At 43.0% G+C, this 25,797-nt stretch overlaps 1 protein-coding gene across 1 annotated transcript in view; it reads left to right on the top strand.

The window, feature by feature from the left end:
* Nucleotides 1-9,560: 9,560 nt before the first annotated feature.
* Nucleotides 9,561-25,797, top strand: part of OSBPL11 (oxysterol binding protein like 11) — a 71,473-nt gene continuing 55,236 nt past the window's right edge. The window contains exons 1-2 of the mRNA XM_055260236.2: nucleotides 9,561-10,590; nucleotides 25,510-25,578. Coding sequence (XP_055116211.2) covers nucleotides 10,415-10,590; nucleotides 25,510-25,578 — 245 coding nt within the window. The 5' untranslated portion in view covers nucleotides 9,561-10,414. The remainder of the gene's footprint in view (nucleotides 10,591-25,509; nucleotides 25,579-25,797) is intronic.

The raw sequence follows: 25,797 nt of genomic DNA, 5'->3' as shown, positions 1-25,797 counted from the left end.
TTTTTACAGAGCACTGATTGGTGCATTAAACCTCTAGCTAGCTACAGACCACTAATTGGTGTGTTTTACAATCCTCTTGTAAGACAGAAAAGTTCTCCAAGTCCCCACTCAACCCAGGAAGGCCAGCTGGCTTCACCTCTCAGTATGGTTGTCCAATTCCATTTTAAAGCTGTAGTGGCCAAGCATGGTGGCCCATGCCTGTAATCACAGCATTTTGGGAGGTTGAGGCAGGAGGATCATTTGAGCCCAGAAGTTTGAGATCAGCCTGGGCAACATATCAAGACCCCATCTCAGCTAGGCATGGTGGCTCATACCTGTAATCCCAGCACTTTGGGAAGCCGAGGCGGGTGGATCACCTGAGGTCAAGATTTCGAGACCAGTTTCACCAATACGGTGAAATCCCATCTCTACTAAAAATATAAAAAATATAAAAATTAGCCAGGTGTGGTGGCACATGCCTGTAGCTACTCGGAAGGCTGGGACAGAAGAATTGCTTGAATCCAGGAGGCAGAGGTTGCAGTGAGCTGAGATGGTGCCACTGCACTCCAGCCTGGGTGACACAGAGAGACTCCCTCTCAAAAACACACACACACACACACACACACACACACACACACACACAAAAACATTTCTACAAAGTAAAAAAATTAGCTGCATAGAGCCTTCCAAGGTGTAGTTCCTTCCCTGCCAGGGGCTTTCTGGCACATCCTTCTGTCTCCTTTATGAAGATTCATGATGCACATTAGCACAGTAAATTCCCCAAGAAATTCTGCAATAAAGGAACCAGTCTCACTTAAAAAAAAAAATTAGTGTTTTTCAAATGTATGAAATCACATCAAGAAGAATTTTAAATCAAGTAACACCTATTAATACCCCACAATATTGTGTGGAGTACATATTGAAAGGTGCTCCTCTGGTGTTTGCCTTTTTTTTTTCTTTTGGTAAAGGGATGTAGTTTTTTCAAAAGAAATATTGGCACATGCCCTCTCACATAAATCAACGTTCTCCGTCAAATGAGTCATTTCATGGAAACAATACACTCACATACCATTTCAAAAGCTGATCCACATGAGCGCTCCCCAGAATTCATAACCCTGACACTTCATGCTAATAAGCATTAGTTGCCTTCTCTCTCCTTTCCCATGGCAACCCCTGGCATTTGCCACTTGACAATGGAAAGGTCACGTGACTGCAGTTAAATCTGTGCATTTTATTGAACCTGGGAGCAAAATACTACCTGCACTAGCCAAATGAGTCTAAAAACGGACAAAAAGGACACATAGCTTTAAAATAAATGTGTTCTCATTTTATAATACAGTTTTAAGAGCTCCAGTGAAATACTTTTAAGTTCAATAAGGATTCAAGGGAAAGTTGTGGAGAGGGGCAAACAATGGGAGGGAAATTTCATTTTATCAAAATCGGAATAAAATAGTGACTCTTTTTCTCCTTTCCGATCCTTCATTCCTCCTCTCAAATAAAAACACCAACTGTGTCTATTTCTTTCACTCCCACAACAAGCTTTGAGCCTGGCAGGGGAGTGTTTGAAGAGAAATGCTGCTCTCTTGGAGCCCTTTAGCTGAATCGCTCCATTAGAGTGGGAAATCACAAAAGGATTTCTGCCTAAACTGCAGGCGGGTGTGGTGGGAGGTAGAGGATCTCTTGATTAATTCAAACTCTGTTTCAGCAAAGTAGTAAAACCTATTACCAATGTGAACACTTTGTTTCTCAGAATGTCTTTCTTCCTTTTCTTTCTTTTCTTTTTTTTTTTTTTTTTTTTTGAGACAGAGTTTTGCTTTTGTTGCCCAGGCTGAAATGCAATGGTGCAATCTTGGCTCACTGCAACCTCCGCCTCCCAGGTTCAAGCGATTCTTCTGCCCCAGCCTCCTGAGTGGCTGGGATTACAGGCATGTGCCACCACGCCTGGCTAATTTTGTATTTTTAGTAGAGATGGGGTTTCCCCATGTTGGTCAGGCTGGTCTCGAACTCTGGACCTCAGGTGATCCATCCGCCTCGGCCTCCCAAAGTGCTGGGATTACAGGTGTGAACCAAAACGTCCGTACTCGTTTTCTCTTTTTAGGAAATTGTGGGTTCACAACCTTATTCTCAGTGGGAACTTTTTTTTTCCTGGCTGCATTCCTCCCTGTGTTGCCCTCCTCTCATGGGATTAGCACTTTTTCCCCCACCCCTGCTCCCTGCTCACCTGCCCCGAGTTTCTCTGTGGCCTATCCTCCCATTCATTCCAGCTGCGGGTTCTTGTGCTTCAAGGAAACTAATCACACCTCCCTTTCTTGCATGTCAGGGTTAGAGGGAGAAAATAAAAACAGGCAGTATTTGTTCTAGTGCACTAGACATCAGGCAGTCTTTTTTTTTTTTTTTTTTTTTGAGACAGGGTCTCGCTCTGTCACCCAGGCTAGCTAAAGTGCAATGGCACAATCTTGGCTCACTGCAACCTCTGACTCAAGCGACCCTCCCTCCTCAGCTTACCTAGTAGCTGGGACTACAGGCACATGCCACCTCACCCAGCTAATTTTTTTTTTTTTTTTTGAGATGGATTTTTGCTCTGTCACCCAGGCTGCAGTGCAGTGGTGCGATCTCAGCTCACTGCAACCTCCTTCTCCTGGGTTGAAGCAATTCTCATGCCTCAGCCTCCCGAGTAGCTGGGACTACAGGTGCATACCACCGTGCCCGGCTAGTTTTTGTATTTTTAGTAGAGATGGAGTTTCACCATGTTGGCCAGGCTGGTCTCAAACTCCTGACTTCAAGTGATCCTCCCTTCTCGGCCTCTCAAAGTGCTGGGATTACAGGTGTGAGCCACCACTCCTGGCCCCATAATTTTTGTATTATTTTGTAGAGATGGGGTTTCACCATGTTGTCAAGTCTGATCTTGAATTCCTAGGCTCAAACAATTCACCTGCCCTGGTCTCCCAAAGTGCTGGGATTACAGGTGTGAGCCATCATGCCTGGCCTTCTACATGTTTATTTCATCCTATTTTTCCATTTTACAGATGAAAAAACTGAGGCTTACCAAGGCAAGTAACCTCCCCAGGATCACATGCACTAAGTGGCAGAGCCAGGATTTGAAGGCTTGTGCCAAAGTTCATGTTCTTAACCACTGTAATAAATTCATTCACTCATTCAACAAATGTGTCAAGCAATGGTCAAGTATTGGGGACACTGTAGTGGGGAAAAAAAGAATCAAGTCTTTCTTCACAGAGCTTACATTCTAGTGAGGAGACAGACAATGCATAACAAAGCATATAATGTCGGCCAGGCGCAGTGGCTCAGGCCTGTAATCCCAGCACTTTGGGAAGCCAAGGCGGGTGGATCACCTGAGGTCAGGAGTTCGAGACCAGCCTGGCCAACATGGCAAAACCTCGCCTCTACTAAAAATACAAACATTAGCTGGGCATGGTGGCGGGCGCCTGTAATCCCAGCTACTCGGGAGGCTGAGGCAGAATTGCTTGAACCCGGGAGGCAGAGGTTGCAGTGAGCCAAGATCATGCCGTTGCACTCCAGCCTGGGCAACAGAGCAAGACTCCCTCTCAGAGAAAAAAAAAAAAATGTCAAGTGCTATGAAGAAAACTAAAGCAGGGTAAAGGGATAGAGTGTAATGGGTAGGAACTGCTACTCTGTATAGAGTGGTCAGGGGAAGGTCTCTAGGAGGAGATGACACTGAAGCAGAGATGGCCTTAGGTATCTACATTTTCACGCTGACACCCACAAACTGGGTGATTTCAGGTAATGTTCTTAGAATTCTACATTTATCGTACATACTCTGACGGGTCTCTTTTGATTAGAATTTCTAACTTGAAAACTGCATTGCATTTGGGAGACAAAGCTGGCATTCTCCCACAGAAATATGTTGAATGTCTTCAGAAATATGTTGTTTGATGTGTCTTCAGAGATGTCCCTAGCAGAAGGGTGCCCTCACCAAACACCAACATTCATTTTACTTAGCAGGTAGCCCTACCCTTCTAAACAATGGCTAACAGTTGCTGAACACTTAGCTCATCCTGTGTCAGACCGGAGTCTAAGTGCTTTAAATGACATGAGTCATTTCATTTAATGCTGACAACCCCTCAGAGAGAGAGACTGGCTTGGCTGCCATAGCAAAATATCATAGACTGGGTGGCTTAAACAACAGCAATTTATTTTTTCACAGTTCTGGAGGCTGATAGTCCAAGGTCAAGATATCAGTATGGTCAGTTTCTGATGAGGGCTCTTTTCCTAGGTTGCAGGTAGCTGTCTTCTCCAAGTGCCCTCACATGGCAGGGGTGGTGAGGGCTGGGGCATGATACATGCTAGCTTTCTGGTGTCTCTTCTTACGCGGGCACTAATCCAATCATTAGGACCTCATCAAACGTAAGTGTCTCCCAAAGGCCCCATCTCCAAATACCATTGCATAGAAGTTAGGCCTTCATTGTAGGAATTTGGGGAGTAATACATTTACTCCTATTTTATAGGTGATGAAACAGGCACAAAGAGGTTAGGTAACTTGCCTAAGGTCACAGGGAGTGGAATCTGCGTGTCAGTCTGATAGAAGAGACCGTGATCTTGACCACTATGCATACGCAGCTTCTCTCCATGGGCAGGACACCTTAATCTCTTACCCAGCTAGACTGGTAGGGAAGGCACAGAGATGAAATACACATCCTTCTTTGATGGCTTTCAAAAAAGTACATTTCTTTATCTTCCTTATTCAAACAGTATGTCCTCCTCTCTCTTTGGATGCTGAATGGAACAGTCAAACTCAGCTCCTATTGTAAAACATTTTTTTAAAAAGTTTTGGCTTTAAAACAAAACAAAACATCTACCAACTCCCATGGCCATGACTCCACAAGCATTATAACCTACTGATAATAATTTAGTTTATCTTGCTGAGTTTCTTACACAGAATGTGCTGACACTCAAACCTGAGTACTCTAGACTGTTTGTTTTTTTTTTTTTTTTTTGAGACAGAGTCTTGTTCTGTCATCCAGGCTGGAGTATACTGGTGTGATCTCAGTTCACTGCAGCCTCAACCTCCAGGGCTCAAGCAGTCCTCCCACCTCAGCCTCCCAAGCAGCTGGGACTGCAGGCATGTGCCACCACACTCAGCTCATTTTTGTTTTTTTACTAGAGACAAGTTTTGCCAGTTGCCCAGTCTGGTCTCAAACTCCTGAGCTCCAATGATCCGCCCTCCTTGGCCTCCCAAAGTGCTGGGATTACAGGTGTGAGCCACCGCACCCGGCCAAGACTGTATTTTTCATTATTAATTGATAGCTGCTTTTCTGGTTGCTACATCAGTCTGTTGTGAGTTTGGTTAGCATGAGCCAGTCTCCATGTCTCATTTCTACTGGGAGCAAAATAGCCTTCATACCATCTTTTTTCTTGGACAGAAGAGTTTGGATTTATTCTATTAATAATGAAAGGTCTTTGAATGATTCTGAGTTTTAAAGGGGGCCAGATTTGTGACGCATGACATGTGTAGCACAGACTGGAAGTAGAGAGCCCTGTGAGAACATTACTGCACTGTTGTAACTGCGCAGTGGGTTAGTTCATCTTGCCCGCTGCCTAGACAGAGCCGATTTATCATGACACAAGAATTGCAATGGAGAAAGAGTAATTCACGCAGAGCTGGCTGTGCTGGAGACGAAACTTTTATTATTACTCAAATCGGTGTCCCTGAGCAAATTCAGGCATCAGAGTTTTTGGCAGGTAGAGGCTTGGGAAGTGAGGAGTGCTGATTGGTGAGGTTGGAGATGGAATCATAGGGGGTCGAAGTGAGTTTTTCTGGCTGTTTTCTATTCTTGGGTGGAATGGCAGAACTGGTTGAGCCAGATTACTGGTCTGGGTGGTGTCAGCTGATCCATCCAGTGCAGGGTCTGCAAAATATCTCAAGCACTGATCTTAGGTTTTACAATAGTGATGTATCCCCAGGAGCAATTTGGGGAGGTTCAGACTCTTGGAGCCAGAGTCTGCATGACCCCTAAGCTGTAATTTCTTTCTTCTTTTTTTTTTTTCTTTTCTTTTCCTTTCCTTCTTCCTTTATTTATTTTTTTTTTTTGACAGAGTTTCACTCTTGTTGCCCAGGCTGGAGTGCAATGGCGCAATCTCAGCTCACTGCAACCTCTGCCTCCCGGGTCCAAGCGATTCTCCTGCCTCAGCCTCCCAAATAGCTCGGATTACAGGCATGAGCCACCATGCCTGGATTATTTTGTATTTTTAGTAGAGACAGGGTTTCACCATGTTGGTCAGGCTGGTCTCGAACTCCCAACCTCAGGTGACCTGCCCGCCTCAGCCTCCCAAAGTGCTGAGATTACAGAAGTGAGCCACCACACCCAGCCAGTAATTTCTAATCTTGTAGCTAATTTGTTAGTCCTGCAAAGGCAGACTGGTCCCCAGTCTAAAAGGGGGGGGTCTTTTCGGGAAAGGGCGATTATCAATTTTGTTTCAGAGTAAAACCATGAATTGAATTCCTTCCTAAAGTTAGTTTGGCCTGTGTCCAGGAATGAACAAGGACAACTTAAAGGCTAGAAGCAAGATGGAGTCAGTTAGGTCTGATTTCTTTCACTGTCATAATTTCCTTAGTTATAATTTTCCAAAGGTGGTTTCACTATTGCAAATCCAGCCCATTTGCAGTACTGTAGCCCCATCCCAGACACAGCTTGGATCCATTTACTTCTGTCTATCCCCACTGCCACCACTCTAGTCCAAGCAGCTATCATCTCTGCCCTCATTCCCTATAATATCCTCCTAACTAGTCGCCCTGCTTCCTCTTTTTCTCCCACTAAAATTAATTCTCCATGTGGCAGCTAGAGAATTTGTTTTTTAAAAAATAGCTTTATCGCAATATAATTCATCCACCATAAATTCACCCATTTAAAGTATACAATCAAGCGAGTTTTCGTATACTTACAAGATTGTACAACCATCACTATTATCTAATTTTAGAACATTTTTATTACCCCCACCCTCAGAAAACCCCATACTTATTAGCAGTCATTTCCCATTTCTCCTTTCTCCTATCCCTAGCAACCACTCATCTACTTTCTATCTGGATGGATTTGCCTATTCTGGACATTTCACATAAATGGAAGCATACAGTATGTGACTTTTTTGCGTCTTGCATCTTTCACTTAGACTCATGTTTTTTATATTTTTATCCCACAAGCTTTTTTCCACTTTTATATTTATTTATTTATTTAAAGAGACAGGTCTTCTATGTTGCCCAGGCTACCCTCAAACTCCTGGGCATAAGTGATTCCCCCCGTCTCAGCTTCCCAGGTAGCTAGGACTACAGGTGTGCATGACCACACCTGGCTTTCCATTATTTGTCTTTTTTTTTTTTTTTTTTTTGAGATGGAGTCTCACTCTGTCGCCCAGGCTGGAATGGTGTGATCTCAGCTTACTGCAACCTCCGTCTCCCAGGTTCAAGCAATTCTCCCGCCTCAGCCTCCAGAGTAGCTGGGATTACAGGTGTGCGCCACCACGCCCAGCTAATTTTTGTATTTTTAGTAGAGATGGGGTTTTGCCCTGTTGGCCAGGCTGGTCTCGAACTCCTGACCTCAGGTGATCCACTGGCCTCAGCCTCCCAAAGTGATGGGATTACAGGCGTGAACCACTGTGCCTGGCCTACATACCACAAATTCTTTACCCATTCATCTGTTAATGGACACAGGCTGGTTCCATATTAATGCTATTGTGATAGTACTCCAGTAAACATGTGAGAGCAGGTATCCTTTTGATATGCTGATTTCTTTCCCTTTGGATAGATACTCAGTAGTGGGATTGCTGGACTGTATGGTAGGTTTTTTTTTTTTTTTGAGACAGAGCCTCGCTCTGTTGCCCAGTCTGGAGTGCAGTGGCATAATCTCAGCTCACTGCAAGCTCCACCTCCCAGGTTCATGCCATTCTCCTGCCTCAGCCTCCCGAGTAGCTGGGACTACAGGCACCCGCCACCACACCCGGCTAATTTTTTGTATTTTTAGTAGAGATGGGGTTTCACCGTGTTAGCCAGGATGGTCTCGATCTCCTAACCTCGTGATCCGCCCGCCTCAGCCTCCCAAAGTGCTGGGATTACAGGCGTGAGCCACCACGCCCGACTGGTTTTTGTTTTTTGTTTTTTCTTTCTTTCGTTGAGACTGAGTCTTGCTCTAGTTGTCCAGGCTAGAGTGCAGTGGTGCAATCTCAGCTTTTAGTAGGATGAGCTGCAGACAAAACCTCTCAGACACCGAGTTGTAGAAGGAAGGGCTTTATCCAGCTGGGAGCATCAGCAAGCTACTGCCTCAAAATCTGAGCTCCCAAAGTGCACAATTTCTGTCCCTTTCAAGGGCTCACGACACTAAAGATTTCACATGAAAGGGTCGTGATTGATTTGAGCAAACAGGCGGTACATGACAGGGGCTGCATGCACGGGTGGTCAGAGAGGAACAGAACAGGGCAGGGAGTTTCACAATGTTCTTCTGTACAATGTCTGGTATCTATGAATAACATTGGTTTCTAAGTTATGAGTTGATTTTTAACTACTGGGTTTAGGCCAGGCAGCCCCAGGCCTGGTTTCGAGCCTGGCGCCGGGCTGCCTGTCTTTGGTTTTACTTCCTTGTTGTTTTTTTCTTTTTTTCTTAAAACAGGTACTGAGTATAAAACAATATGAGAGGGTCTCTCTCTTTCCTCAGGCTCACTGCAACCTCCGCCTCCCGGGCTCAAATGATTCTCCTGTCTCAGCCTCTCAAGTAGCTGGGATTACAGGCACGCACCACCCTGCCCGGTTAATTTTTGTATTTTTAGTTGAGAAGGGGTTTCACAATGTTGGCCAGGCTGGTCTCGAACTCCTGACCTCAAGTGATCCGCCCACCTTGGCCTCCCAAAGTGCTGGGATTACAGGCGTGAGCCACCGTGTCCAGCCTCAAGTCATGTTATTATAAACTAAAATTAACAATTAGGAGAGACTTTAGAAATCTACCCATGCACTCTTGTTTTACAAATCCAAAACCAAGGCCTAAACAAAGTCAAAGATTTGTCTGGGGTCTGGAAAAGTAACTAGCTCTGTTCTGAGATCTCTAATTTCCATGACAGCTTCTTTTTAATTTATAATAATGATTGGCTTTACTCCAATGTCATGCTTGCCCCCCCACCCCACCCCCAAGTGACTAAAACGTACAGATGTTTGCTTTGTTCTTGTACTTTCTTATTTTTGTAAGCTTTCTTCCTAAAATGCCTGGAAAGGCCCCTCAAATGGAAGGCTAGGAAGTGGTTAGGAGAGTTCTCACACACCATAAGAGAACTCTCTAGGGCCGCTGGCTCCTTTGTTTCTTCCTTCTTCACTGTTCGGGTTCCTCGTTCCCTTGCGGCGTCCTCCCTCGCCCTCCCCTCCCCTCCCTCACCCTCCCCTCCCCTCCCTCACCCTCCCCTCCCCTCCCTCACCCTCCCCTCCCCTCCCTCACCCTCCCCTCCCCTCCCTCGCCTTCCTCTCCCCTCCCCTCCCTCGCCCTCCTCTCCCCTCCCCTCCCTCGCCCATCAGCCAGTCGCCTAGTTACCGGCTCCCAGAGGCTCCGCCCCCTTCAGGGACCAGCCGCCCTGACCCAAGATGGCGCCAGACGCTTCGGCTGTGAGGGAAGTGAGCTCACGCTACTCCGGAAGGGAAGGCGGGAAGGGAGCGGGGGCTGGCTGGCTGGCTGTGGGGCTGTGGGGCTGTGGGGCTGTGGGGCCGTGGGTGGGGCGGCGGCCGCGGCCCTGGCATTCACGCTTGGGTCTGGAGAGAGCGCGAGAGACTCACCGGCTCCCGGGAACCCAGTCGAGGGCCCGGGCCAGGGGCATAAGAGGAAGTTGCCCCGAGTGGCTCGCCTCTGGCCCTGGGAGAGGCGGCCCCGGGAGCCGGCGTCCCGCCCCCGGCGGCCTCCTTCCCCGACCCTCCACCCGGGCTGCGCGCGCCGGCCCAGGCTGTATCTCGGGAGCTGCGGCGGGAACTGCCCAGAGGGCTTGACTGGACCCACTGCCTGAAGACCGGCGGAGGAGAAGAGGGAGCGCGGCGGGTCAGCCCCGAGGTTAGGCCGCGGGTCCCCTGTGCCTGGCGCTCAGTCCTTTTCCCAGCCGTCTTGGCTACAGAATCTGCGACCTCCCCACACTCCTTCTCTTTTGAGTATGTCACTTAAGTCTTCTCGCCGGATGCTTTTTCCTCCTTGCTTTCGCCGGAAAGGAGAGAGATACATGTGAAGGATATCTGTCCTCGTTGCTTGCCCTGCCCTTTTAAAAGTTTAACTTCTGTGGGAATGTGTATCTTCCTTTTCTGGACCATTTGACAGTCCCGCCCCAGCCGCCGTGTGATTTAGCAACCGGGATCGTATTCAGATCAAATCTTGAAAAAAAAGTCACCTACAGAACTACAGAATTGTTCTCTCCCGCTCAAGAAGGGCAAGTGGACTTTGGCGTTAAGATGCAGGGGGGTGAACCAGTGTCCACAATGAAAGTCTCGGAGAGCGAAGGAAAGCTGGAGGGCCTGGCCACAGCGGTGACCCCGAACAAGAACAGCAGCTGTGGAGGTGGAATCAGTAGCAGCAGCAGCAGCAGCAACAGCAGCCGCGGTGGCAGTGCAAAAGGCTGGCAGTACAGGTATGGTCCTTTCTCCAAAATTATTTCCTGAGGTGGAGGTAGGGGTGAATATGCCGGAGGCTGCATCCCGCAATTGTTGAAAGATAAAAGTTTTTTCACTGGCTTCCAGAAGCTACTGATACATCTCGTTTGGATCTGGGACCTCGCCTAAAAGATTTAATCCATTCATTTGTTCATTCAACAGGTATTTATGGAAGGCCTTTTGAGGAATACAGAAATGTATCCCTGAACTTCCTCTACAGTCAGAGAGTTAATGCTTCCTCAGATTTAATTCTATACTCACTTCTGCTTTTGCCTGTGTTGCAATTTATTTACAAGCCAGCTTTCTCTGATAGCCTGCGAGGGCAGGAACTGTTTAACTCAGCTTTCTCGAGAGGCTAGCAAATACTGGTGCTCAAAACTTAACTTGTCCAGAGATTGGAGTAACTGAATCAGAAAAGATTCTTGCCCTGAAGGTATTTGTGACTTGGAAAGGGGAATGTACATAAATAATTGGAATACAAAGACAAAGGTAGAGATCCTAATGCCTCTGATAAACTAAACCTGAGCCTGGAGATGTTCAGTTTGCATTGCTCAGGCCACTTCAGTGCCCTCTGTGTTGATGAGAAAGTCTACATTTGTTAATTTTCACTAATATGAATGAACAACTTAATATGAATGAACAGGAGGAGAGTCCTGGAGAGGCAACAAGTTTTGTTTTTGTTTTTTTAATATATGAAGTGTAGGGAGAAAGAACTATCCAGAACCTTAAGAATGAATGAAACAAACCAGCACATCCCATCGTATTGGAACTAAAGGGATGAATTCTTAAGTTTTGATTGACTCCTATGTGCCTAACTGTAGTTCTTTTTAGCCTTTGTGCTTGTGAAATTTTTGTGAAACTTGGAAGGGGTTAAAGCCAAGATTTTGTGAGGGATATACATTTATCATGAATAATATTCACATGTATGAAATACGCATGACTATATTAACATAGAGAAGTGAAGTATAGATTATAACTTTTTTTTTTTTTTTGAGACAGAGTCTGGCTCTGTCACCCAGGCTGGAGTGTGGTGGCGCGATCTTGGCTCACTACCACCTCCACCTCCTGGGTTCAAGCAATTCTCGTGTCTCAGCCTCCCGAGTAGCTGGGATTACAGGCGTGCGCCACCACACCTGGCTAATTTTTGTATTTTTAGTACAGATGGGGTTTCACCATGTTGGCCAGGCTGGTCTCAAACTCCTGACCTCAAGTGATCAGCCCTCTTCTGCTTCCCAAAGTGCCGGGATTACAGGCTTGAGCCACCGCACCTGGCCAGAAGATAACTTTTTATTGGTAAGTGACTGTAGGATAAGAAGATATATTCAGTTAGTTTGAGAAGTCTAGGCCCACTTTTGGAATCAGCATGATCTTTTGTGTGTGTGTGACCTGTGACAGGGGCCGCGGGTCCCCTGTCCGTGGCGCTTCATCCTGACTCTCGCTATGGGGCTGTGGGTGGGGCGGCGGCCGCGGCCCTGGTATTCACACTTGGGTCTGGAGAGAGCACAAGAGACCCAAAAATACAAAAATTAACCGGGCATGGTGGTGCGCGCCTGTAGTCCTAGCTACTGGAGAGGCTGATTCAGGAGAATAACTTGAGCCCGGGAGGCGGAGGTTGCAGACTGATCATATAAGATTATAAATTACTTGGCAGATATATTTTGATAGCATTTAAGGAAGCAAGATAAAGTAGAATTCCTAGTAGTCAGAGGTCAGTCTTTTGATATTCAAACTCTGAAACCCAGCCTCAATTAAATTGAAAAGTGAAACAGACTTAGCACTGGGGAGAGTCGTCATAAAGCCATGCACTTTACTAATATACTTTCATCTGTACCCCTATTATTCCTTAATCCCTTACTTAGGGCATTATTATTATTATTATTTTGAGACAGAGTCTCTGTTGCCCAGGCTGGAGTGCCACTGCACTGTTCTTGGCTCACTGCAATCTCTACCTCCTAGGTTCAAGCGATTCTCATGCCTCAGCCTCCCAAGTAGCTGGGATTATAGGTGCTTGCCACCATGCCCATCTAATTTTTGTATTTTTAGTAGAGATGAGGTTTCGCTATGTTGGTCAGGCTGATTTTGAATTCCTGGCCTCAAGGGATCTCTGCCCCCCTTGGCTTCCCAAAGTGTTGAGATTAGGGTATGAGCCACCACACCTGGCCTTTAGGGCATTATTTAATGGTTATATAATTTTTTATTTTTTAAAACTTTTTGTAGAGATGAGGTCTCACCATATTGCCCAGGCTGGTTTTGAACTTCTGGACTCAAGCAATTCTCCCATCTCAGCCTCCCAAAGTGCTGGGATTACAGGTTTGAGCAACTGCGCCTGGCCATATAATTTTCATACTAGAAGCTGTTGGAAGCACAAATGAGAAAGGTTATTAGGGGAAATGTAACAGAGGAAATGGCAACTGACAATGTAGGGCATTCAAGGAAGATTTGAAAAATTAACATCTAGACTCAGGTATATTACTTCATAGAACAATAATCACAGTCATAATGACCCTAAGTTGTCCAGGAAAGCACACTCTGTTTAAGAGGCAGAGAACTATATGATATTAGTGGTGAACATTTTAAATAAAATAGCTTAAATTTTTTAAAAAACTGTTCAAGTGTCTGGAAAATTCAGTTATATAGAACTCTTCCCAAATAATGAAGATAATTAAGACATGACTGCATTTACATCCCAACATATATTTTTATTTTAATGTGGCTTGTCCAAAGCTGACCTTCAATGTGGCTCTCAATCTAATTCATCCGTTTGTCCTCTAGGACATTGATAAAGCAGTTTTCCCTGTTGTCTAGTATTGCTTCCTCTTCCTGGTTTTTCCTTTGAGACTCGGTCCCTAGACTTTATTTATTTATTTATTTATTTATTTATTTATTTATTTGAGACAGAGTCTTGCTCTTTCGCCCAGGCTGGAGTAAAGTTGCGTGATCTCGGCTCACTGCAACCTCCGCCTCCCGGGTTCAGGCAATTCTCCTGCCTCGGCCTCCTGAGTAGCTGAGATTACAGGCGCCTGCCACCATGACTGGCTAGTTTTTGTATTTTTAGTAGAGATGGGGTTTCACCCTGTTGGCCAGGCTGGTCTCGAACCCCTGACCTCAGGTGATCCACCTGCTCTGGCCTCCTAAAGTGCTAGGATTATAGGTGTGAGCCACCGTGCCTGGCCGTCAGTCCCTAGACTTTAAAAACAAAACAACAATAACAAAAACCAAACTAATCTTTTCTTCTTGAAAGCAGTTTATACTTACTGCCTCCATTTCCTTCTCATTTATTGCCCACCCCATGGCCATTGGCCCTCTTCTCACCGAAGAATATGAGTGAACTATTTTTAGTATCTTAATCCAAATCCAATTTATTACTCTAAGTATATGCTGTTAGAATTATTTTAATTTTGGCCTGGCACGGTGGCTCACGTCTGTAATCCCAGCACTTTGGGAGGCCAAGGTGGTGGATCACCTGAGGTCAGGAGTTCAAGACCATCCTGGACAACATGGTGAAACCCGTCTCTACTAAAATTACAAAAAAGTTTGTCAGGCACAGTGGTGGGCGCCTGTAATCCTAGCTACTTGGGAGGCTGAAGCAGGAGAATCGCTTGAACCCGCGAGGCAGAGGTTGCAGTGAGCTGAGATTACACCACTGCACTCCAGCCTGGATGACAGAGCGAGACTCCATCTCAATAAAAAAAAAAAAGAAGGAATTATTTTAAGTCTTTTTTTTTTTTTTTTGAGACAGAGTCTTTGTCACCTGGGCTGGAGTGCGGTGGCGTGATCTCGCCTCACTGCAACCTCTGCCTCCCGGCTCGAACTCCCGCCTCCCAAAGTTCTGGGATTATAGGCGTGAGCCATCGCGCCTCGCCCACATTTTTATTTTTAAATTGAAACAGGGTCTCGCTATGTTGACCAGGCTGTTCTTGAACTCTTGGCTCAGGCAATCTTCCTGCCTTGGCCTCCGAAAGTGTGCTGGGATTACAGGCCTCAAGCAACGTGACTGGCTCTTTTTACTTTGTAAACCAAAAGTATCTGAGACATGTCTCAACAATTTAGAAAGTTTATTTTTTTCCAAGGTTAAAGGCCTGTGACACAGCCTCAGGAGGTCCTGATGACATGTGCCCAAGGTAGTCGAAGACAGCTTGCTTTATACAGTTTAGGGAGACATATGGATCAATCAAATACATGTAAGATTTACATTGGTTAGATCTGAAAGGGAGGGACAACTTGAGGGTTGGGAGGGGGCTTCCAGGTAGATTTTGACTGGCAATTGGTTGAAAGAGTTATCAATAGAAAGGAATGTCTGGGTTATGATAAAGGGTTGTGGAGACCTAGGTTTTGTCACGCAGATGAAGCCTCCAAGTAGCAGGCTTTAGAGAGAATAGACTGTAAATGTTTCTTATCAGACTTAAGGTCTGTGTTGAGTGTTGATGTTAATGTTGGAGAGGTATAATGAGATATATTCAACCCCCACTTCCTATTATGGCCTGAACCAGTCTTTCAGGTTAAAATTGAAGGTGCCCTGGCCAAGCAGGGAGTCAATTAAGTTGGTTGTGGGGTGCCTTCAAATGTTATTTTTGGTTTACAACTTTCTTGATGATATTGTTTGCAGCACAACAGTTTTTAATTTTCATGAAGTCTAATGAGTTTTTTCTTCTCTTGTTATAGTTTTGTGTCACATCTAAAAAACCATTGTGAAGTTCAAGATGACAAAGATTTACACCTATGTGTTTGTCTAGGAGTTTTGTTTTAGTGCTTATATTTAGGTTTCTGATGCATTTTTAGTTCATTTTTCTTTATGATCTTTTTTTTCTTTTGTGAAATATCTACATATGTGTTTTTTATACATTTCCTGTTAGGTCTTAATATTTTTCTTTTTAATATGCTTGATATCTCTTATTAAAATGTCAACATTAAATACCAATATTCCTTTAAAAATATTTTGTTGATATTTCTTTTGAATAGGTAAAGGGATGTGTATATACAATGAAACATTTCCCTTACATACTTTCCCAGCCACTCTTGTTTCCTTCTCTGGAAATGCTGTCTTTTACTGATTTCTTGACTATAATTCCAGAGAAATTTATATTAGTTTTTTATTTAATAAACGTGATGACATGCAATATATTTTAATTTTGTATAAATTCTTTGCTATACTTTCTGCAAAGATTTCACTGGTCCTCAGATTTTAATTTCATTTTTTTTGACATACAGAAAACTTTTAAGTCAGACCTCTTATTCCTCTTTTCCATCCATTTCTAATTATTTCCTTTTTTTTTTTTTTTTTTTTGAGATGGAGTCTCGCTCTGTCGCCCAGGTTGGAGTGCAGTGGCGCGATCTCGGCTCACTGCAAGCTCCTCCTCCTGGGTTCACGCCATTCTTCTGCCTCAGCCTCCCAAGTAGCTGGGACTACAGGCACCCACCACCATGCCCGGCTAATTTTTTGTATTTTTGGTAGAGACAGGGTTTCACCATGTTAGCTAGGATGGTCTCGATCTCCTGACCTCGTGACATCCATTTCTAATTATAAAAAGTAACGTTTATAAATACTTGGTTTTGGCTGGCACTGTAGCTCACCCAAAGTGTTGATCCTTAGCACTTTGGGGCGCTGAGGTGGGAGCATCACTTGAGCCCAGCAGTTTGAGACCAGCCTGGGCAACATAGAGAGATCCTGTCTCTACAAAAAATTAAAAAATTAGCCAGGTATGATGGTATGCTTACGCAGGAGGCTGAGGTGGAAGGATTGCTTGAGTTCTAGGCTCCAGTGAGCTGTGATTGTGCCACTGCACTCAAGTCTGGGTGACAGAGCAAGACCCTGTCTCAAAAATAATTAAGTAAATAAATAGTTGTTTTCATGAAGTTTTAAAATAATTTGGTAGTTTTACAATTTAACTTTTTTTTTTTTTTCTTTTTTGAGACAAGGTCTCACTCTGTCTCCCAGGGTTGAGTGTAGTGGCTCCATGATAGCTCATTGCAGCCTCGAACTGCTAGGCTCAAGTGATCCTCCTATTCCGCCTCTGGAATAGCTGGGACTACAGATGCACACCACCATGCCCAGCTAATTTTAAAATTTTTTTCTAGAGACAGGATCTTGCGATGTTGCCCAGGCTCATATTTAACTTTTTAATCTATCTGGAATTTATTTTGAAATACAGTGTGAGATATTGTATCTACTATTGCATTACAAATTACCCCCAAATTTAATATATTAAAACAGCAGCATTTATTATTTCATAGTGTCTTTGGGTCAGGAATCTCAGTGCAGCTTAGCTGGGTCTTCTGGCTGTGAGTCTTTCTTAAGACTGAACTGGGAAGGATCCATTTCCTAGCTTATTCGTGAGACTCTTGGTGCAGTTCAGTTCCTTTTGGCCCATTGGACAAAGAACTCAGTTCCTCATGAGCTGATGGCCAGAGGCCTCCTTTGGTCACTGGCCACATGGGCTTCTTCACAGAGCATGTTACAACTTGGCAGCTTGTTTCTTGAGAGTGAGGAAGTAAGAGGACTAGAGAGTGCTAGCTGGAGAGAAGTTACAGTCTTTTATAACCTAAGCACTGAGGTGGATTCACATCACTTTTCACTGTTCTTCAGAAGCAAATCCCACACAAGGGTGTGAGAATACCAGCAGGTGGGGATTATTGGGATTCATGCCAGAAAATGCCTAGACAGTTAATATAATAGACTCAAGATTATAAAGACTAGAGGGGAAAACAGATTTGGGGAGTCAAATTATGTATCTGGTTTTAGGTATGTCCAGCTAAAGTTGCCAGAATGTTTAAGTGTCTTATCTAGCCAGTCCTCAGAGATACGGGGTATTGGAAATGTAGATAATTGTCTTTATATTATCCAGAATGTTTTCACATCTGTTATCACATTTAATCCTCACAACTCTGGAAGAAGATAGAGCATTATTATCTCTATTTTACACTTGAAGAAAACCTAAGTCTAAATGACAATATAGACTTAGACAGTATATTACATGAAGTTATATATTGCATGTAGCTAAGGTTACATAGCTAGTAAGTGGAAGAACTTTTATTTCTAGATAGATATTTACATAGAGGTATTAAAAGTAGATAAACTAAAAGGAATGAATAATTATTGATAATAACTAGTTTGGTACATGGTTGGTTTTATGGTTTACTCATGTTCTAACTTACGTAGCAAATATTTTTGAGTCTCTACTATGTCTGAAGCACTCTGTTATTAATGCCAAATTAATGTGCACCCCCAAAACAATGAAAGAATGAATTCTAAGGCTTATTTTAGGAGGATCATCAAAATAATGAGGAAAAGGAAGGGCGTCAGTGGCATTTACAAAATAATCTCATGATGACCTTTTGAAAAAAAAACATTTTTTTTGAGACAGAGTCTGGCCCTCTTGTGCAGGCTGGAGTGCGGTGGCAGATCTTAGCTCACTGCAACCTCTGCCTCCCAGGTTCAAGTCCAAGCGATTCTCCCGCCTCAGCTTCCCAAGTAGCTGGGATCACAGGCGCTTGCCACCACACCTGGCTGATTTTTGTATTTTTAGTAGAGATGAGGTTTCACCATGTTGGCCAAGCTGGTCTCAAACTCCTGACCTCAAGTGATCCACCCACTTCGGCCTCCCGAAGTGCTAGGATTACAGGCCCTTTTGAAAAATTAAACTTAAGAACTTAATTTATTAGATTAGCCTTGTATTTTCTTGTTTCCAGAGTAATTTATATTCATACGATGTGAGCTTTCTTTACCATTTATAGAGAAGATAGATTTCCCAGTTCTGGGTCTTTCCTTCCTTTTTCATAGTGAATATTCACACTTTATAAAATGTGCATGTTTTCATTGTTTTTGTATTCTTCATGTCAGCTCGTAGAGAAATTCACAAATCTGCAAATATGCCACTTGCTTATTAAAATGGGCAGAAGAGAACAAAACAAAAGAGGAACTGAAAGACAAACCAGACTGTTTGATGGGCCTGCTTTTTTTTTAAATTTTGAGCTCCTCGCTAGCTAACCATATTAACAGATAAATCTATTTTCCTCATTAGCAAACAGTTATACTTTTCAGTAAATGTGTAAAAGTCTGCAAATGTGTAGTATAGAAATAATTTTTGTGGTCAGGCCACAATAATTTTGTGGTTTCTTCCACTGTCAATACTATTATAAGGAAAAGTGCCTGTTTGCGGATGGGAAAAGGAGATTGGCCTAAATATAAATGAATGTTCATGGTCTTAGAGGTTTTACCTTTTCTTTTGAGTTGATTTGAAGAAAAAGTCATAAATGTCTGCTGTTTTTTTTTTCTCTTCAGGGGTTAAAGGAAAATTGATACATATTTCTATACTCTAGTTTTTGTTTTCTGTATCTGAAGTCTGCTATAGATGCTGGTGAAAACAAGAGAAAGATGATTGTAGGCATGTAACTGGAAACTATAAAATATTATTCCAAAATCTAGTTAGAAGTATACCAAGTCTTGAGGACAAGATTTGGTTTATTAATAATGTGCTGTGATTTCTTAGTTTCCTTACATTTTTGCACTACATATCTTTTTTTTTTTTTTTTTTTTTTTTTGAGATGGAGTTTTGCTCTTGTTGCCCAAGCTAGAGTGCAATGGCACAATCTTGGCTCGGCGCGATCTTGGCTCACCACAACCTCTGCCTCCTGGGTTCAAGTGATTCTCATGCCTCAGTCTCCCGAGTAGCTGGGTCTACAGGCATGCACCACCTGGCTAATTCTTATATTTTTGGTAGAGATGGGGTTCCAACATGTTGGCCAGGCTGGTTTCGAACTCCTGACCTCAGGTGATCTGCCTGCCTAAGCCTCTCAAAGTACTGGGATTACAGGCGTGAGCCACCGCTTCCGGCTTTGTCTACATTTCTAATCATTTGTCGTAGATGGGATACCTAAAAGCAGAATTCTAGGGCCAAAGAGTGCTAGCATTTTTAAGACTCTTGGAAGGAGGGAGGACCCCTCTCTTGACTTTATACTTTTTGTCATAGATTAAAATACAGTTAGACTTTATTTTGTTTGCGATTTGAGTATATAGTCTGCGGGTTGAATTTTTTTGGGAGGAGGTGGGCAGGCTACTGAGAATTGCCTCATGGCTTCATAGAAAAATTCTGTTTCTTTCTTCCCATTGCTTAATTCATTCAGCAAATAAACACTTATTATATCCCAGGCTATACACTAGCTGTTGCAAGGAATATCTCTTAATGCCATTAGCCTTTTCCTCAGCTAAGCAAGCCACTCCCCCCTTCATGCTATTTGTTATCCAGAGAATGGACCAAAGTGCTAAGCCTTTTGGGAGGATACTTTTTGCTTAGTTGAAAGTATGGATTTTGACATGTGATTTGCCTGGTGCCTCATATTTACTGACTACAACTTGGGTAAATTCCTGCCTGTAGTTAAATATCTTAAGGTATCGCTATTTGGCTTTTCTAGGAAAATAGAACCAATAGGTAGATATATATAGAGAGAGATTATGAGGAATTGGATCATATGACTGTGGAGCCTGAGAAATCCCGTAGCTCTGTTGTCTACAAGATGGAGAACCTCTTGACATTATTGTCAACCTCTCATGTCACTTCCAGCTGGCTCTGCCCTCATCATTCCATTAAACTGTTACCTCTTGGTTGTAAGTCTAATGAGTCTTCTCAGTCTTTGTCATATGTTACTTTATCAGTAGCACTGAACTTTTCTTTTTTTTTTTTTTTTTTGAGACGGTCTTAATCTGACGCCCAGCCTGGAGTACAGTGGCAGGATCTTGGCTCAGTGCAACCTCCGCCTCCCAGGTTCAAGCGACTCTCCTGCCTCAGCCTCCCAAGTAGCTGGGACTATAGGCATGCACCACCATGCCCAGCTAATTTTTGTATTTTTAGTAGAGACAAGGTTTCACCATGTTGGCTAGGCTGGTCTTGAACTCCTGACCTCAAGTGACCCACCCATCTCAGCCTCCCAAAGTGCTGGGATTATAAGCATGAGCCACCGTGCCCAGCCTGAGACAGGGTCTTGCTCTGTTTCCCAGGCTGGAGTGCATTGGCACGATTGCAGCTCACTGCAGCCTCCACTTCCTGGGCTCAAGCAATCCTCCCATCTCAGTGTCCTGAGTTGCTGTGATTACAGGTGTGTGCCACCCTGCCTGGCTAATTTTTAATTTTTTTTGTAGAGACAGGATCTCACTGTGATGCCCAGGCTGGTCTCAAACTCCTGGCTCAAGTGATCCTCCCAAAGTGCTAGGATTACAGGTGTGAGCCAAGGCACCTGTCCACTGAATATTCTTGACCACAGACTTATCTTGAAACACTTTCTCTGGTTTCTGTCTTTTCATACTCCTAGTTTTCTTTCCACTAGTCAGTTGCTCCTGATTTCTTCTCTGTATTCCCCTTGCCCTTAAAACTTTTCCTTAGGGATCTCTCTTAGACCCTGTGCCATCTCTTGCCATTTCGTAATACTTCCTGGGTGACCTTATTTACTGCTGTAACTTCAAATACCAGTTACATGCTTATATGCTGATGACTAGCAAGCCCTAATCATGCTGCCTTACCGGGTATCTCCCTGTATAGTCCTGCAGGTTCATTAAATTTAACATGTTAAATTGGAACAAATCCAAAACTTCTCTGTGATCCCTATCTCAGTGAAGGCATTAGTTATCCACCCAGTTGTTCCAGCTGGAAATCTGAGTGTTGCCCTTGTCCTTTCTCTCTCACTTTCATTCTTTCTGTCTCACTTCACATCTAATCAGTCATCAAATCTAGTCATTTCAGCCTTCTCACTCACTACTGAATCCTGTGTATTTGTTTAATGCCTTTTCTATTTGTATGGCAGCTGCAAATGTAGTCCCATTGTGTGTCTTTTCCAGTAGCAGGAACCCATGTTACTGTCTTTTTCTTCAAGGAGATATATTTCTCTTAGATTAGATTATAGATTTAAGATGGAGAGTTATTAGTTATTGTGTTTTTGATTTTCTTATGCTTTTCAATGGTTTTTCAGAGTGCTGTGCTTTAGTAGATATTGAGTAATTGTTTTGAGTTGAAAGGATTTGAAACTGTTTAAAAGGTAGCTTAATTTTAAAAACTTTTATATATCTTAAGTCTGATTAAGAAAGATTAAGAAATAAGTATGTTGCCGGGCACGGTGGCTCACGCCTGTAATCCCAGCACTTTGGGAGGCCGAGGCAGGCGGATCACGAGGTCAGGAGTTCGAGACCAGCCTGACCAACATGGTGAAACCCCGTCTCTACTACAAATAGAAAAAGTAGCCAGGCATGGTGACACACATGTAACTGTAATCCCAGCTACTTGGGAGGCTGAGGCAAGAGAATCACTTGAACCTAGCAGGTGGAGGTTGTAGTGAGCCAAGATCGTACCACTGCTTTCCAGTCTGGACGACAGAGCGAGACTCCCATCTCAAAAAAAAAGAAATATGTATGTTATAGTAATGGAGGTTAAAGAATTGAAGGAGTTATTATTAAGATATTTAAGAGAAAATGAGTATCAAACTAAACACAATATGATAAAGCCACTTGGCAAAGTTTAATCAGTTATTTTTATAGACTATCAGCTTTCACTACTAATCCCAATTAAATGTTAACAAGTTTAAAAGATCAGAAATATACCCAGTTTCTTGAGCAGTGAAGTTTTTGGAGGACTGAAGAAGAAATTAACTTTCTCATAGCTTATTTTTTAGTGTATTAGTCTGTTTTGGACCATCACTTCTATTTTATAGAACACAAAATAGTATAATATAATCAGATATGTGGTATGTTCCCACTTCAGTAGCTAGATTTTATTCATATTAACAGACACACATTAAAAATATTCTATAAAAATTTGCACATTTTATTTTATTTACTGTTTTTAGAGATGGGGTGGGTCTCCCTATGTTGCCCAGGCTGGTCTCAAACTCCTGGACTCAAGGAATTGTCCCACCTTGGCCTCCCAAATGTTGAGATTACAGGCATGAGGCACTACACCAGGCCCTGAAAATTCATACATTTTAGATAGGAATAAAGCATGAGACTTAGAGGTACTGTATAGTAACTCAATTATAAGACAGTGTAAGAAAGTGTGAACCAGATGTTCAGTCACGGAGCACTTTTTATGCTGACCACCAGATGGCACAGTTGTTCCACACCAGCTGGTTGCCTTCAATAGTGGCTATTTCTTGGGATACATGGAAAAGGGGAAGAATGAGGGAGGGACATTGCAACCAGCTGTTCCAAAGAATAGGATGTTTTCAAGTTGGTTCTTTGTAACCTGGAGACAGCTGTTTTATATAATAAAGACAGGCCAGTAGTTTACTTATTTGAATTTCTGGTTCTTTTGAAACTGACTTTATGCTACTACCAAATAAACCATGTCAATATCCTTATAGTTTTGTTTTGTTTTTTTCAGAAAGCTAACTCTTTAGAAATATGAGTCAACAAAATATTAATAACATTAGAAAATTAAACAGAACATTACTATGATGTGAAATATGCAGATATACTTAGAGCCAGGTGCAGTGGCTCATACCTGTAATCCCAGCACTTTGGGAGGCTGAGGCAGGCTGTTCACTTGAGGCTAGGAGTTTGAGACCAGCCTGGCCAACATGGCAAAACCTCATCTCTACTAAAAATACAAAAATTAGCTGGGCATGGTAGCGGGTGCCTGTAGTCTCAGCTACTTGGCAGGCAGAGGCAGAAGAATCGCGTGAGCCCCAGAGGCAAAGGTTGCAGTGAGCTGAGATCACGCCACTGCACTCCAGCCTAGGCAAAAGAGCGAGACTCTGTCGCAATTAAAAAAAAAAAAATACACGTGGGATCTTTTTAGTGATTGATGTTACTGAAATTGTACACTTTTAAAAATTTGTGGCTCATGCCTGTAATCCCAACACTTTGGGAAGCCAAAGTGGAAAGATCACTTGAGCCCAGGAGTTTGAGGGCAGCCTAGGCAACATAGTGAGACCCCCATCCCCACAAAAAAAAAAATTAAAAATTAACTGGGCATGGTCGTATTTTCGTATACTTGCAGCTACTCAGATGCTGAGGTAGGAGGGTCACGAGCTGTTAAATGACTGATATGGATAATTAGATATGACCAAAATGGGGAGTACCTTCAGTAATATGAGAGTAGTGACTAAATAAAGATGATGTATTTTATTTATTGCTTTGAAATAAAAATTTTGTTTTTCTCAGGTATAGATAAGTATATATAGGTTTTAAGAAAGTTTTGCCCCATAGTTCACATACATTTGAAGAATATATACAGTCTTAAAACCAGAGGAATTGAACTGTAATTCAGTTGTGATATTGTTTATTACATGCTAATGGCTATGACTTGACATTTATGTAGTAATGAAAGCTTGGTGTAGAGAACCTAGATTAAGGAGTAATTCCCAAAATGGTGAATTATGAAATATCTTGGCACTTTGAGAAAATATTTTGGTTGTATACTACCTCAAACCTGTTATGGATTGATGCAGAATGTAAGCAAATATTCAGATTATAGAGCAACTGGAGAGAATGGAGAAAGAGTAAGTTTTTCTGTTTTTTTGTTTTTGTTTTTGTTTATGATGGAGTCTCACTCTGCCACCCGGGTTGGAGTGCAGTGGTGCAGTCTTGGCTCACTGTGACCTCTGCCTCCCAAGTTCAAGCGATTCTCCTGCCTCAGCCTCACAAGCTGGGATTACAGGCGCGTGCCACCACGCCTGGCAAATGTTTTGTATTTTTAGTTGAGACGGGGTTTCACCATGTTGGCCAGGCTGGTCTCAAACTCCTGACCTCAGGTGATCCACCTGCCCCGGCCTCTAAAAGTGCTGGGATTACAGGCGTGAGCTACCATGCCCAGCCAAGAATAAGTTTTTCGGGAAGCTGAGCTGTGTACTGAGTACCTAAAACAGAGGAGGAACTCTTTAGGGAATTTTTTTGAGACAGAGTCTGGGGCATTGGTTTTCAATGGCCCCAAAGGGCTGCTTAAGCCTGAAGCCTGGGGAAGATAGGGGAGCCAAACAAAAAATATAGCTTTCTGCTTTTCTAAGCAATGCTTCTCAAAATAACTGAAATAAATAACTTGATTGTGACCTGGGCCGGAAGTATAAGAACTCTAGCAGAAACCCAAGTGGCTGTATTTCTAGAGAAGAATTCTTTCCTCAAGTTGTGGGCTTTATTTATTATTCTTATGTATTATATGTATTTAATAAAGAGAGACAGGGTCGCATTATGTTGCCCAGGCTGGTTTCGAACTCCTGGGCTGAAGTGATCCTCCTATCTTGATCTCCCAAAGTGTTGGGATTACATGCGTGAGCCACTGCACTCAGCCCTTTTTTTTTTTTTTTTTTTTTTTCCGAGACGGAGTCTCACTCTGTTGCCCAGGCTGGAGTGCAGTGGTGAGATCTCAGCTCAGTGCAACCTCCATCTCCTGGGTTCAAGTGATTCTCCTGCCTCAACCTCCCAGGTAGCTGGGACTACAAGCACACACCACCATGCCTGGCTAATTTTTGTATTTTTAGTAGAGATGGCATTTCGCCATGTTGACCAGGCTGGTCTCAAACTCCTGACTTCAAGTGTTCCTCCTGCCTTGGCCTCCCAAAGTGCTGGGATCACAGGTTCGAGCCACTGTGCCCAACCACCCCATTTATACTATAATACTTATAGTATATTTGTTTTATCTTTATGTAATTTTATATTTGTATAATGATTTTACATTTGGAATATTTATAATAATATATAATTTATGAGGTATTGTACTTGTTTTGAGGAAATTGATGAAGTCCTATAGATATGAAATTTGGGAGATTAAATGCCTCTGTTGACCTGTACATTTTACTTCTGAATAAAATTTGAGGCATTTATAGAGCATATATGTATCTGCAGCTATTTTGAAAATTGTACCATTATCTTCTTGGGATTTCTTCTAATTTTTACTAACTTTGGCTTTTTCGTTTTGAAACAGTGATCACATGGAAAATGTGTATGGCTATTTAATGAAGTATACCAACCTTGTCACTGGGTGGCAATACAGGTAAGTGTGATTATTTGTGTCACATCAGTCTCTCCTAAGAGACCAGAAATAGGGCCCGATAATTTTATATTTCGATATTACTTTAGACAGACATAGCTGAGGAACCTTTTAGAGAAGGATTTCCCACAGTTTCTGAAAGTTTGGTGACCTCTTCTTAGAGGATGGGAAAAGTTGACATCTGTCCAAGTAGCAACCTCTAAATGCCTCAGATGTTACTAT

The sequence above is a fragment of the Symphalangus syndactylus genome, chromosome 21, assembly GCF_028878055.3.
Source record: "Symphalangus syndactylus isolate Jambi chromosome 21, NHGRI_mSymSyn1-v2.1_pri, whole genome shotgun sequence".
NCBI classification, from domain to species: Eukaryota; Metazoa; Chordata; class Mammalia; order Primates; family Hylobatidae; genus Symphalangus; species Symphalangus syndactylus.
Note: the sequence above shows the minus strand (reverse complement) of the source record. Positions and strands in the feature narration are given on the sequence as shown.